General features: G+C 33.6%; 2 protein-coding genes across 4 annotated transcripts; one reads left to right on the plus strand and one right to left on the minus strand.

Moving 5' to 3' along the window:
* Positions 1–179: 179 nt before the first annotated feature.
* LOC105640858 (uncharacterized) lies at positions 180–5,925 on the minus strand. 3 transcript variants are annotated; one of them, XM_012225251.4, is made up of 7 exons: positions 5,699–5,925; positions 4,529–4,689; positions 4,172–4,368; positions 3,918–4,025; positions 2,027–3,825; positions 1,789–1,864; positions 180–896 (listed from the first exon to the last, which is right to left on the minus strand). In XM_012225251.4, the coding sequence occupies exons 2-7, from the start codon at positions 4,623–4,625 to the stop codon at positions 744–746; spliced, it is 2,430 nt and encodes an 809-aa protein (XP_012080641.1). In that variant the 5' UTR covers positions 4,626–4,689; positions 5,699–5,925; the 3' UTR covers positions 180–743. The 3 variants fall into 3 exon arrangements, with proteins under 3 accessions (XP_012080641.1, XP_012080642.1, XP_020537661.1); XM_012225252.4 differs by lacking the exons at positions 4,529–4,689; positions 5,699–5,925 and having other exon boundaries at positions 2,027–3,803; positions 4,172–4,313; XM_020682002.3 differs by lacking the exons at positions 4,529–4,689; positions 5,699–5,925 and having other exon boundaries at positions 2,027–3,803; positions 3,891–4,025; positions 4,172–4,313.
* Positions 5,926–9,629: 3,704 nt separating this feature from the next.
* On the plus strand, positions 9,630–13,144 carry LOC105640857 (ARM repeat superfamily protein). The gene is made up of 2 exons (XM_012225250.4): positions 9,630–11,653; positions 12,640–13,144. Exon 1 carries the CDS (start codon positions 9,873–9,875, stop codon positions 11,619–11,621), a length of 1,749 nt encoding a protein of 582 aa, XP_012080640.1. The 5' UTR covers positions 9,630–9,872; the 3' UTR covers positions 11,622–11,653; positions 12,640–13,144.
* Positions 13,145–13,350: the final 206 nt, after the last annotated feature.

Below are 13,350 nucleotides of genomic sequence, written 5' to 3' on the forward strand. Positions count from 1 at the left end.
CCCACAAGTTCTGCAACAACTTGCCCACAATAGGACGATGGCTGAAGAAGGAAACTAAAATAGGCAATAGGCGAAATGAAAGAAATAATGCATTTATTGAATTGATACTCATGATTCTGTAATCATAGAGACAGACCATCTCATATTGCAAATTAGTATCAGATATCCCAAAAGAGGAATAAAAGAACTATACAAGCTTTTATATCATTAAACTGCAAAGGTATCTATACATACGACACTGAAAAACAGCAATGTTAAATTCTAGGTATCTACCCTTTACAATGTTGGAGAGACAAGAAATACAGAAGAGTGCACCCTATGCTACTCAAGCTCTTCCCATAATATTTATCATATTGTAATGATCTGAAGTAAAAGTGTGTGTTCCAGCTTGGTGAACTTCTAACTCTGCTTACTTTTGAGATTGACATTACATGATAAAGAATTTCCCCATTCTGCTAGGTTGATGTCCATAAATAACAGCATGCAGATAGCAAAACTTGGCACACAGCATCAACCATATCATCAGGCAAGCAGCGCTATTTTTTCTCAATGTCCATGACTGTAGTATAGCTACCGCAACCTATAAGCAAAAGGATCCCTCAGATTCCTCATTAATGAAGAGATTTAAGATGAGATTTGCCGAATGTACTCTTCCAGAAACCATGGACTAAAGGAAAATTCAGCCAGAAGCAGACCAAAGTATGGGAAAGTAACTTAGCAAGCAAATAGAACAGGCTGACAAACTATTTGCATTTTGAACTGCCTTTGCACATGTTCCTCCATTTGTCCTTAAGGTCTACTGTAGTTCGGTGACTAAATACCATACTACCATACTCCAAAATTTTCTTCCACGGAATAGTTCTGTCACCAACAGTTGCAAATTTCTGCACTCCTTCCTATAAAAAAAAAAAAAATTAAAAAAAAAGGAAAATATGATATGTACCAATGAAAACTGAAAAGAAGAAAAGAACACAATAGTCAAATGGACATATATGATGCAGCATATATAAAAATGTAAAAAGCATTTCAAAGGGAAAAGTATGGTTTAACATTTTCGCACCCTGAGGTCTGCTCCTTTTTTTTATTCAGTACCTAAGATTTTCATACTTATCGGTTTAGTTTTACCTTTAGGCTGACATCATCAAAACAATCTTATATTGCACTAATGTGAAAAAGTAAAAATTAATTTTGAAAATTATCCATTTGACACCGAGCAAATCATCATAAGACATCACGTCAGTGCAATGTTATCAATTCTTTGTTCTTGTAAATTAAAATTTGATTACAAAATTTCTTTCTAGAAATATAATAACATCATTAACGAAAAAAATTCAACTCATGTAATGAGTTATGTTACATCAGATAAATAGTCATAAATGCAATGTTAATAGTGTCGACAAAAAATGATATTTAAGTGAACAAAGGATGAAACAGTCAGGTACTTGAACGATCCCCACCCCTCCCCCACCCCAACCTCCCCAAAACAAAAAAGAGAGAGAACCACAGCCTCCAAAGTGAAAAACAAGTAACAACAGGGATTTTTTTTATTTTTTTTATTTTTTTTTTGAATTTTACCTCGTTATGAAAAGCAAAAGCAAAACACCATAACATGTGCTTGACAAGTTACAAAGACCAGACATACTGCTAAGAAAATCACCATTTACACATGCAAGCACATATAACCTTGATTAGCTTGTATCAAGAGTATAAATTTTTGCTTCTATAAAGTAACAAAATGGACCACCATGAAGGCATTTTAAATCATAACTGCACAAGTTAATTATGTACCTTAAGCATCTCTTCCTCCTTAGCTGTCCATGGAACTTTCTTTCGCCTCAATATCTGAGGCAATGCTGGGGATACACTGCACATTGAAACAGAATTTACATATACCATCAATTATTTTTCACAGAAATTATATTCTACTACTTCCTAATACACACACACACACACACACTCCAAAAAATAGTAATAAGAATACAATAATAATATAGAGAACACTGAATAATTAGCAGTAAAAACTTACTATTCCGTCCCTCTCCCCCGGAATTTCCTAGAGTAATTAGAGATTATATTTTTCTCATTTCCCTCAACAGAAGTTTCTCTATCAATATCTATGGCACCAACAGGCTTCTCAATCAAATCACTATTCTGTTGCTCTAAAACTGTCCTCTGAATTCCTCCTTCAGATTGTTTTTCATTTAAAGAGACAAGAACCTCTTTGTTTTTAGACATTTGATTATCACCATTGCTCTTTGGGTCAGCACAAGTTTGGTCTTGTCTGTCAGTTTCCCTTACATGTTGGCATTCTGGAGCCAGCTCTTTCCTTTCCTTTTCTCCAGGAATTACATTTGGCTCTTTTTCTTTATCCAGTAAATTTACATCAAGGCATGATATTATGGGTTTCATTGGTTGCCTATCGCCTTGTCTTTTCTTAAGTTGGTCATTGACTTTATTTGCATGCCCTTCATTATTTGTTTGATCATATTCTTTCTCTGCCAAACTCCCTCTCTCATGAACCATGTGAAGATGACATCCATCTTCATTCTGTTTAAAATTATTTTGTTGGTTGCTATGTGATCTCTTAGTACGTCTACAAATAAATGCACCTAGTTCCTTCCTAGCCAAAGAGGCTTTTTTCTTGGCTTGGAGATACTCGGAGATAGCAAGTGAATATGCACAGAATGGGCAGTAAAAATCCCCCTTCTCATCAAATCTTGGTGAGGAACCCAAGCACTTTTCATGAACCACCAATGGACAGCCAACAGCATTACAAACCAACAACTGACCACCTTCACTACATTTCACACAAAGGTTTAGCTGTGTCCAGCTTTCCTGGGAAACATGACTTAGTGTGCACTGAGAGCTCAAGAAATTACTCTTTTCCATAGCAACATCAACCCTCTGATGATGATACTCATCACCATCAATTGAAGTGTCTTCTTCATAAAAATGCTCCATCCGACAATCTGCTTTTTCAACTGTAATTCTTCTAGAAATTTCAGTCGAGGAATCAGCATTTGCTGATTTTACTTTATTACAATCGCTGTTAGCATTGGTGTCAGCAGCAAAGACCTTTTGCTGGCTTCTTGCAGAGGGTGCATCATTTGATGTGCTAGGTTCAGCTTTATTGACTTCATCCACCAACGTATATTGACATGGTCTATCTCCAGATGCATCTGGCAGCATGTTATTGGCATTATGATCATTCTCACATTGATATTGCTGGAATTCACCATCAGCATTAGCATTAGGACTCCTCCCAGGCCTCTCTATAGCAACAAATTTGCTATGATCATTCTCCGAATATCTACATTCACCCAACCCTCCTGCTTGAGACTCTCCTTCCACATGACAACTTCCATCCTCTGTAACTCTAACCATTGCTTCAGAAGAATCTTCTACCAACTCATTACCACATTGAGGATTCAAAACATGTTCCATGCACTTATTAGCACAGAAGGTATCTTGCTTAAACCTCTTGACATTTAAATTGCGATCACCATCTTGTTCATCCTGGTAGTCTCCAGCTGGATGTTCATTATCCATATCATTTTTTTTCCTCTTAAAAAGTAAAAAATTTCTATGATATGAATCACCTTCCACCATACCCTTCGTATTTTCAAGTGACAAAAAAATGGTGCCCCCTTCTGGTGACATAGTTTGTGAGTCAGAGCCATTACTGTCAATCCCCCGTGTAAGCACATTATGACAACCATAATCCACAATGACCCTATCATTCCCAACATTTTTATGCACCAGCCCACTAAGTTCTGTCAAGGAAGCAGTATATGGATGGGTACCTTCAAGAATTGTATCTTTCAGCTGTTTGTAAACAACAAAGTAATCAAACATAGTAAATGATGAACAATATATTTTTTAGTAATTACCTGACAGGGAAAGATATTTCCAATTACCTGTTCTAAAGCACATTTTGGCACAGAAGCTCTTTTGTGCATGATGAACAGATGAATATCCCATTTCAACAGATTCCCTCCTGACATTTTTAAATCTGACACTGCTCTCTGAGAATAGAGAAATCCATGAATTCGCATAAAAAAAGTACCATAATTTAACAAAAGGATAGTAAAAGAAATCTATTATTGCTTCAAACTATACTCTCTTGAACAGTATAAAAAGTTGTTCCTTTAAAAAAAAGGCGAAAAACTACCTCTTTCAGTACAGATTGGAGCACATCTTCACAGCTCTTTGAGAAGTCAAATGCATCTTTTGGCTCTGTCACAGAAGGAACATCATCCGCAACTTCTTTACTAGTAGCAAACAACTGCTCCAAGCATCTTAAAGCAACCATTTCCCTTGTGCCGTTTCCCAAATCCTCAGATAATTCTGGAGCCTCATCAATCAAATCTGAAAGAAGTGAACCATAAAAATACACCTTAAACCTTGCCTATCCAAAATTAGCTTCAGATATTTCATATCTTGCCCATCAAAAACCAATCAAAACAACATTTACTTTTAAAATACATGTAAATCATTCATATTCAGTGATACATTTATGTATACATACCATGTAAAATTGATGGATCCAATTGCTGGAACTTTGCCAGATACTCAATAGCCAAAAGCCACGCCATCCTCGAATAGTCAGCCATCAAGTTTGACATTCAAAATGTTCTTAAAACCCGCAACTTTTTTATCTCAAGTACTGTCATTTTTCCCATAAAACGGCTGCATGGATGACAAAAAAAAAAACCCATTGTACAAAGAATGCCACATAAAACTTCTTGTTTATAAACAATTACATAAAATGCATAAAACACAAACTTCTGAGCTTCCCACTTGTTTGTATCTCCATAAATTATTATCAAAAATACTTCCACTCCTAAGTTCTTAACAATCCATATTGAGAATGTATATATTTGTATTGCAATATCAGTTCAAAAAAAACCTCAAAAATCCCATTCCTACTGTCCTACGTCAACAAATCATCAAATGCTAACAAAATTAGCCCAAATAGTAAATGAAAAGAAACAGAATTTCAAAAAGAGGAAAGCAAAGGGTATATAAAGTTGTTTGCATTTGCTGAAAATTTCATGAAACCAAAACAAAAACAAAACACATCAACAACTAGTTATCACACAGAACACAAGTACAATTTTCTCACAGTCATAAACAAGTATGACTTCGACGTATATATTGCAATGAGGCAACATAAACTATAAACAAAAATAGAATTTAAATTTTCTCTTTATAGTTTGATACTTTAACAGTGTGCGGAATAATGGAATATGGAAATAATATTTTCCAACGTGAAAAAAGAAAAAGTCTTTTTCTCAGGGAAGAAAATAATTGAAAATTGCAGCAAAGGTAACTTTTCTATTTTCTCATTTACATAAAGAAGAACCATAAACACTAAAACCTGAACAGATAACATACGGTACTCTCCCAACTTAGAATAAAAGCTTAAAGAAAACAAAAACTAAAAATATGAATATTCTACATGCTTTTCGTGAAAAGATAGAGAATTTTAGAGAGAGAAAGAAGAAAAAAACATACGCTGTAATTGAGAAGGCAAAATTGGGGACTCGTTACCTATCACTCTTTTGATTCGGTAAAAAAAATTATGTCAAAGTCTATTTTATTAGAAACCTAATTACGATTTCCAGATTTTGCTATTTTAGGGATAAAAAAAAATATAGCAATTAAAGCAAGGAAAAAGAGAGTATGGAACATTTACCTTAGTATTGCTGGTAGCCTGGTACCGGAAAAGGTAGAATGGTTGCTTGATGAAGCTTCTTTTGTGCCTGCGATTGATGAGAACACTGAAATTAGGGCCAGAGATCGGTAACGAGGTTGAGGGCCAGATGGTTCGTTCATATGGCGAAACGACGTCGTGTAAAAGGCGGAGGATTTTTTTTTTGTTTTCGAATACAATTGAGGGAAATCCCAAAACATCAAGCATCTCCAAAGATAATAATACTTGAGAGAAGATGATTCAAATCTAAATCTATTTTCGGTTTGATATCCAATTAATTATATCTTGATGTGAATCATATCGTGAATTGCTCTTATTTAACTGTCACATCAGAAAAATGAAAAAGATTGTTTTAAAAAAAATACTCTTCAATACTACTATCTCAATTCTATAATAATTGTTACATTTGATAAAATAGTTTGTTACAAAATGCTTGTTACATTTATGGTTTCAAAAAGTAATAAATTTATTTTTTTCATATTTACCCTTTGTATAGGACCAATAGTTATTATTTTAATTTAATGGTTTTTTAGAGTTTTTTTTTCCTTATCAGCAAATGTTTAGGAAAATTTTATATTATCCAAATACTAACACAAGCCAATAAGCCCCCGCAAACATCGAACCTAACTCAGATGATTTAAGTAAAAAAGCCTGGTCAAAACATCAAAACTTACCTAAACTAAATACAACAAAAATCCAACACTATTAACTAATATATCCCATAAAATTATAAAGCCAAAACAGCATATGCAATAATTTCTAGCTATACCAACCATCCAAAACCATTTCATGAAAAATGATAAGAGAGAGTTAGCAAGCAACGATTGTAATAAGATATTCTTAAAACTCAATTAGTGTTAAATTAAGCGTAATATAATTAATTTACTTAGCAATTTATTGTAACTTAGACAAATTTAATTGTTTTTTTAAGGAATGTGAAATTTTAAATGTGACAAATATTATGAAACAGATGTAGTAATATCTATTTGGTATATCAGGCTCAGGTGTTAAAAAATTTGAAAAAAAAAACATTGTTTATCATATTTTCTATTTCTAGAGGGTCTCTTTGACCGTGTGGCTTTATTAGCTACAATTCACATTAGCATTTGAGATGTTCCGAAAATTTGTAACTAGATATGACCAAGCTACACCATACATTATCATTCAGAAGATTAAACATGACAGAAGGGGATCAAGGAAAAACTTGCCTTCATTCAGTAGAAGTTACAGCCAAGTTAGCTAATTTATTTGCAATCTAATTTGCCTCTCTATAGGAGCATCTTCAATACTAATATAGATTACTCTTATCTAATTGCCACATTAGAAAATTGGAGAAATTTTTTTTAAAAGAATATTCTTTGATGGTAATGTCTATTTTGTTATGTCAAGCTGATGTATAAAACGATAAAATAGACATATAAGAGGATATGAAAATATCACATTGGAGAGATTTTTAAAATCAATGCTTTATAAATAAATATTTAGCCACATAATCATTGACATCTTCTTTTTCATATGACATATCATCCAATATTCATATTAACATTAAAGATGCTCTAAGAACATCTCAAATGTTAATGTGAATTGTTGTTATTCAATTGCCACTCAAAAAAATGAAAAGATCTTTTTTTTTTAAAAAATGCTCTCTAATGTTAATGTATATTTGATATGTCAAGCTCATAAGTCAAAAAAAAAAAAAAAAAAAAACACATTTTCAACCATATATTCTATTTCTAGAATATCTTTTAGACAATATGGACATTTATTGTTCTTATAGTGATTGTCTGTATATTAAATTGTGGACTTAGAAAAGAAAAGAAGAAAGAAAACGCAAAAATTTGAAAGCAATGGAAAAATATTTTAGAAATTTAATGTCTATTCAGCCATATTATCATTCATACTTTCTATTGTATATGACACATCAATCACAATATACATTAGTACTAGAGATGCTCTAATGATAATAATAATGTGGAAGTTGCCAGTTTAGAGTATAAAAGGTGGGGGATGTGAAAGATAAATGTTCAATTTTCAATTAGGTTTAAAATTAATTTTGGGATGGATTTATATAAATTTTATTTTTAAAAAAATAAAATGTTAATTTATATTTTATAAATCTTTAAAGTAATAAAAAATTTTAAAAAATAAAAAATAAAAAACTAAAACGAAGTGAAAATCAATAATGATATGTTTTTTTTTTCCCAAAAGAAAAAAAAAAAAAAGAATGACGTGTTTAATCTTTGGTATAACAATGATATTAGGTGAGGACCAAACTCTTCAAAATTAAAATTTTTTTCTTATAAATTTTATGTATGTTTTTAAAATATACATATTGAGTTCTAGTCCCAATAAAAAAAAAGAGATTTACATTCCATTAAGTATATTATGGAATTCATTTATGAATGAATTCTAAATAAAGTTTATTTGTAAATGTTTAATGTTTAGTATGGTTAATTTAAAAAATGTAATTTAATAGAATTTCACATAATTATTTATGGAATAAATTTATAATTAAAAATTTATTTACTTTTATTTCCTAAAATATCCTTAAGATTGTAATTTTATAAAAATAAGTAATAATTATTTTTCTAAATTTTTTTTTTGTGTAAACTATCGGTATCGGACCCTATTACCAGAGACAACCTAATCCAGCTTGAGGTTTAGTCACAATTAAAGCTCATCGTCCCTCTCTGTAGGTGCGTTTAGTGGAAATCGAATATGAGAGCTCTTTCCACATTTCCAGCTTGCGTGGCCAACTAAGCCATCATCTGTAGGTTATTTTTCTATTTTTTATTAAAATAAATGTGCAAAACCAAAAAAATATTGATAAAATTATTGCATTTTAATTTAAATGTATATGTACTTGAATCTTTCTCTCCCTCTAATAGTAAAAAGAATGCTAACAAAATATTAAAAAAAAAAAAAAAAATTCAAAGAATTTTTGAGACTTTACACCCCAAATCTTACTCTCTATGCCCCTATGTTCAACGGAGACTCATAGCACAACACATTATCCAATTCAGAAGCCAGAAAGAAGAGAATGAACTCATTTGGTGGCCGCATGAACCGGTAATGGAGCTTACTTGCCTTTCTTTTGATTCCATTGACGATGCTGATGCAATTCATCGAGCTCTAAATCCTATGATCTTGGTCGTAAATTTCATGTAAGCTTCTGTTTCTATTTCTAGGCTAATATTTTTCAATATTGCTAGTGTTAGTAAACCAAGTTTTCTCTAGTAATATTTGCAAGTACCCTACGTTGAAGGACGTAAAAGAATTAAATGTGAGCTTATTAGAACACCATACGATAAATTGCTTCATAAGATTTATGTTTTTCTTATTCTTCTTATTTCTTCTTTTTCTGGTATTATTTGTTTTTTGCTTTTGAGGTCATCAATTATTTAGAGGTATCATTTCATTGATAGGTATGCAATGCTTATTTCATTCCCTTTGTTTTGTGCCTTGAGAATTGAGACATAAAGAGAGGAAAAAATGTGAACGATAGAAAATTAAATTAGAAATTTTAGGGGATTTGTTGTTTGAGCCATAATAAATGAGGTTAAAATGGTAAATTAACCTATTTGCCACGTTGGACTGTTTATGAGGAGTAATATAAGTCCGACACATGGTCAAAAATAGGTCTCCTTTTAGTTTATTGTACAATCCAACTGTTATGAGATACAAGTCGAGACACTCCATTACCACTATTTTCTATTGAGACACAAAAAATAATATGTATGCCTTGATTCTATTAGTTCTCTGTTTAAATAATTGAATATTGCTTTTTTTTTTTTTTTGTCAATAATATAAGTTATTTACACCTAATAATCAAATTTCCCTTTAGATATACAAGATTATATACTAAGATCCCCTAAAGAACAAAGATGACGTGGCATAAAGTCCTGATTCCTGACAAAGTGGATGAATGTTGACCAACTGAGTCGACTCGAGGAAAATACTCCTAGTTCTTCCATTTACTTCCTTCACGGCTTCACCTCTCCCCCTTCTTTTTCTTCTACAATTCGTTCTCACATAACCCAAAGTCCCTCTTCTCTCCTTTCTTTCCCTCTAAGCAAAGCCCCACTTTCTCCCTTTCTCTTATGTTTTCAAACGCTTGACTGCACCCAATACCGGTCCTACTCCGGGCCAAACCTAAATGCAGCCGTCCACTGCCGCCACTACCACCTGCAAGCAATCACTACCACCGCCGCCCGCTCCACCACCAGACAAACCACCGCAAACTTTTCTAGACCTAATCACAGGCGTCCTCTCTCTTCTCCTTGTCTCCTCCCTCACCGTCCGATCATTCATCGGACGCTGGCAAGTCCTCCGCACAAAACTCACCTCTCTTCAATCTTCACTTTCCTCTCTCGCCGATTCTCCTCATTGGGCTCAAAATCCTCTCCTTCACACTCTCCTACCTTCGCTTCTCTCAACTCTCCAACGCCTCCACTCTCTCTCTCACCAATGTACTCTCTCCTCTTTTCCCGGCGGGAAACTTCTTTTTCAGAGCGATCTCGATATCGCTTCCTCCTCTCTCTCCAATCATCTCCATGACCTCGATTTGCTTTTAAAGTCTGGAGTTCTTCATCAATCAAATGCTATTGTTCTTTCTCATCCTGGCCCCAGTTCAGGCAAAGAGGAATTAGCTTTTTTTGTTAGGGATCTTTTTACCAGATTACAAATCGGCGGTGTTGAGTTTAAAAGGAAAGCGTTAGATTCGCTTCTTCAGATTTTAAACGACGATGAGAAATCTGCGAGTTTAGTTGCTAGAGAAGGAAATGTTGGGTGTTTGATTAGTTTACTCGATTCGAACAATCAGCGTTTGATTCAAGAGCAAGCGGTCTTTGCCGTTTCGATAGTAGCTTCAGTAAGCGATGAAGCGAGAAAAACTGTATTCGAAGAAGGAGGATTAGGGCCATTGTTGAGAATCTTAGATACGGGGTCTATGCTTTTAAAAGAAAAAGCTGCAATTACAATTGAAGCCATCACTACGGATCCAGAGAATGGGTGGGCGATTTCAGCATACGGCGGCGTTTCAGTTTTGATTGAAGCGTGTCGATCTGGATCGGAAGTAGCAAAGACACATTCGGTTGGTGCTATTCGAAATGTTGCGGCTGTGGAGGATATCAAAATGGCTTTAGCAGAGGAAGGTGCTGTACCAGTTCTAGTTAATTTACTCTTTTCGGGTTCTTGTGCTGCACAAGAAAAAGCAGCACACTGTGTGGCGATTCTTGCTTCTTCCGGTGAGTATTTCCGGTCACTGATAATTCAAGAAAGAGGATTACAGAGATTAATGGATTTAATACAAATTTTGCCTAGTTCAGAAACGACTGAGCACATTTTGCGTTCAATTAGTTTTCTCTCAGTCTCAGATTCCATTTCTAGAATTCTATCATCATCAACATTATTCATTATTCGCCTCGGCGAATTTATCAAGCAAGGGAGTCTATTTTTGCGACAAATCTCTCTATCATTACTTGCTAGTCTATCAATAAGCGATGGCAACAAGCGAGCAATTTCTGGCTGCGTAGCTTCATTGGTTAAGCTAATGGAATTGCCAAAGCCTGCCGGTCTACAAGAGACGGCGACGGTTGTGTTGGTGTCGTTATTGGCTGTGAAATCGAATAAGAAAGAATTGGTGAGAGACGAAAAAAGTATAATGAAATTAGTGCAGATGTTGGATCCAAAACATGAACTGGTTGCCAAGAAGTTCCCGGTGATGGTGGTAGCGGCTCTAATGAGTGGAGGAAGTGGTGAATGTAGGAGGAGACTTATGGATGCCGGAGCTTACCAACATTTGCAGAGATTGGCGGAGATGGACGTCGCCGGAGCTAAGAAGGCGTTACAGAGACTTACCGGTAATAAGCTAAAGAATATATTCTCCAGGACTTGGAGGGAATAATCACAAAAGTAACTAACCCCCGCCAACAAAAGGTACGGTTATTTTTTTATTATTTTTTTAAGGTTAAAGTTGATTTTTAAGATTGCCAACCATAAGCTTCCAAGTGGCTTTGATGATCGCTTGTTTGCGTACACATTATCTAAGTCTAAATATTTTTGCCCACACCGGATCAAAATTGATAGGACCCAGAATTTGTGGGCCTCGTTCTTTTTTAATGCTGATTTTGATTCGTAGAGCGGTGGACTTATATACGAGGTAGTTTCGTGGCAGGTCACATGACCACAGTAGCTATATGCATTAATATTAAGGTCATAATGTGATAAATGACAACTGAAAAAAACTAGTTGGCGTTTTTCTTTTTTTCAGTTATACGTGCAAGTTTCCAAAATTTTGATTATTTGATTTACACTGTTTAGATTGTATTTCTTTTATTTAATGAAATTTCCATAAAAAAGTGAGATCCATCCTGTTTTAAAGTAAAAATATTAGATAAATAAAGGTTAAATAGGTAAAATCACCCTTATATTTGTCTAAAAAAATTCTGTGACACTCTAAATAAAAGATTTTTGTGATAAGTGCAAGGATGACTTTATGTGTTTAACCGATAAATGAAATAAGGAGATGTGCCTGCACATTTGAAACCCAATATCAAAATTTTGGACGGAGATATATGATTAGCAATTTAATTAATAAACTCGGAAGAATTTAGATAAGGTTGGTTAGACTTACGAGTGTTTTCTTTTTACATTTTTATAAGCCTGCAAAACAAGCCTTGGTCAACTAAAAATTGTGCCCCTCATGCCAAGGTTGGTTAGACTTTGGAATGTGGCTATTTTTTTTATTCTATTGAAAAATGTAACTTACAATTCTTAAGTATGATTTATGAACTGATGAGCTACATGTGTATGTTATTGGGTTTTGTGTACGCCTCGACTAGTCAACCGTCCACAACTATTATAATTTTGCAGGGTATTTTCTTGGTTTTTTTTAAGGTATACATATTGTTATTATAATGCAGGAGTCTGTTTGGATTTTCTAACTGTCCAAGAGTGAAGAAACTTCTTTTGTGGACAAAAAAGCAGCAAGCAACAAACACACACCTCGTATACTCCAACCTTTTCCTTTTTACTTTTTATTTATATTATATATATATATATAAATTTATGTTGTTAACACATGATGTCATAATCTATTAAATTCTAAAATACATATGAAAATGTCCTAATATATTAGATTATCATATAGCAAAAGAAAAGCATGGATGCGGGTTTTAGGGAGTATCCTCAATTGCTTTGGTTAATTTCTCAGATTTTTTTTATCTTATTAATTCAATCATGAAGCTTGTAAGGGAGGTTATGATGATTGTCCCTTGTATCTTGTCTTTTTTTTATCAACTTTTTTTTTTTTTTTTTTTGATAATGTATATCCCTAAAGAGTCATTGTTTGTTTTTATCTGTAATAGCTATGGATATTGGACTTTAAAGAAAAGTGTGAATGCTATGGATTGTTCATCTTTTGTTTGATTTGTTTGTGTGTTTTTATGAGTTATGGACTGACTCTAATTATGGTGGATGTTGATTGGTGTGGACCTGGATGGTATGCATTAAGGGGTTTACAATTATAGATTTTTGTAAATCATTTCCATTTAAGTGAGTAAGAAGCTTTGAGGAGGTCAGAATGAGTCTTCATTCATTCTGCTTGCCTGTTGTTTTTTTAGTTTCTCTTTCCA

This window comes from Jatropha curcas, chromosome 3, assembly GCF_041381405.1.
Source record: "Jatropha curcas cultivar XTBG-Jc1 chromosome 3, XTBG_Jcur_1.0, whole genome shotgun sequence".
Lineage (NCBI taxonomy): Eukaryota > Viridiplantae > Streptophyta > Magnoliopsida > Malpighiales > Euphorbiaceae > Jatropha > Jatropha curcas.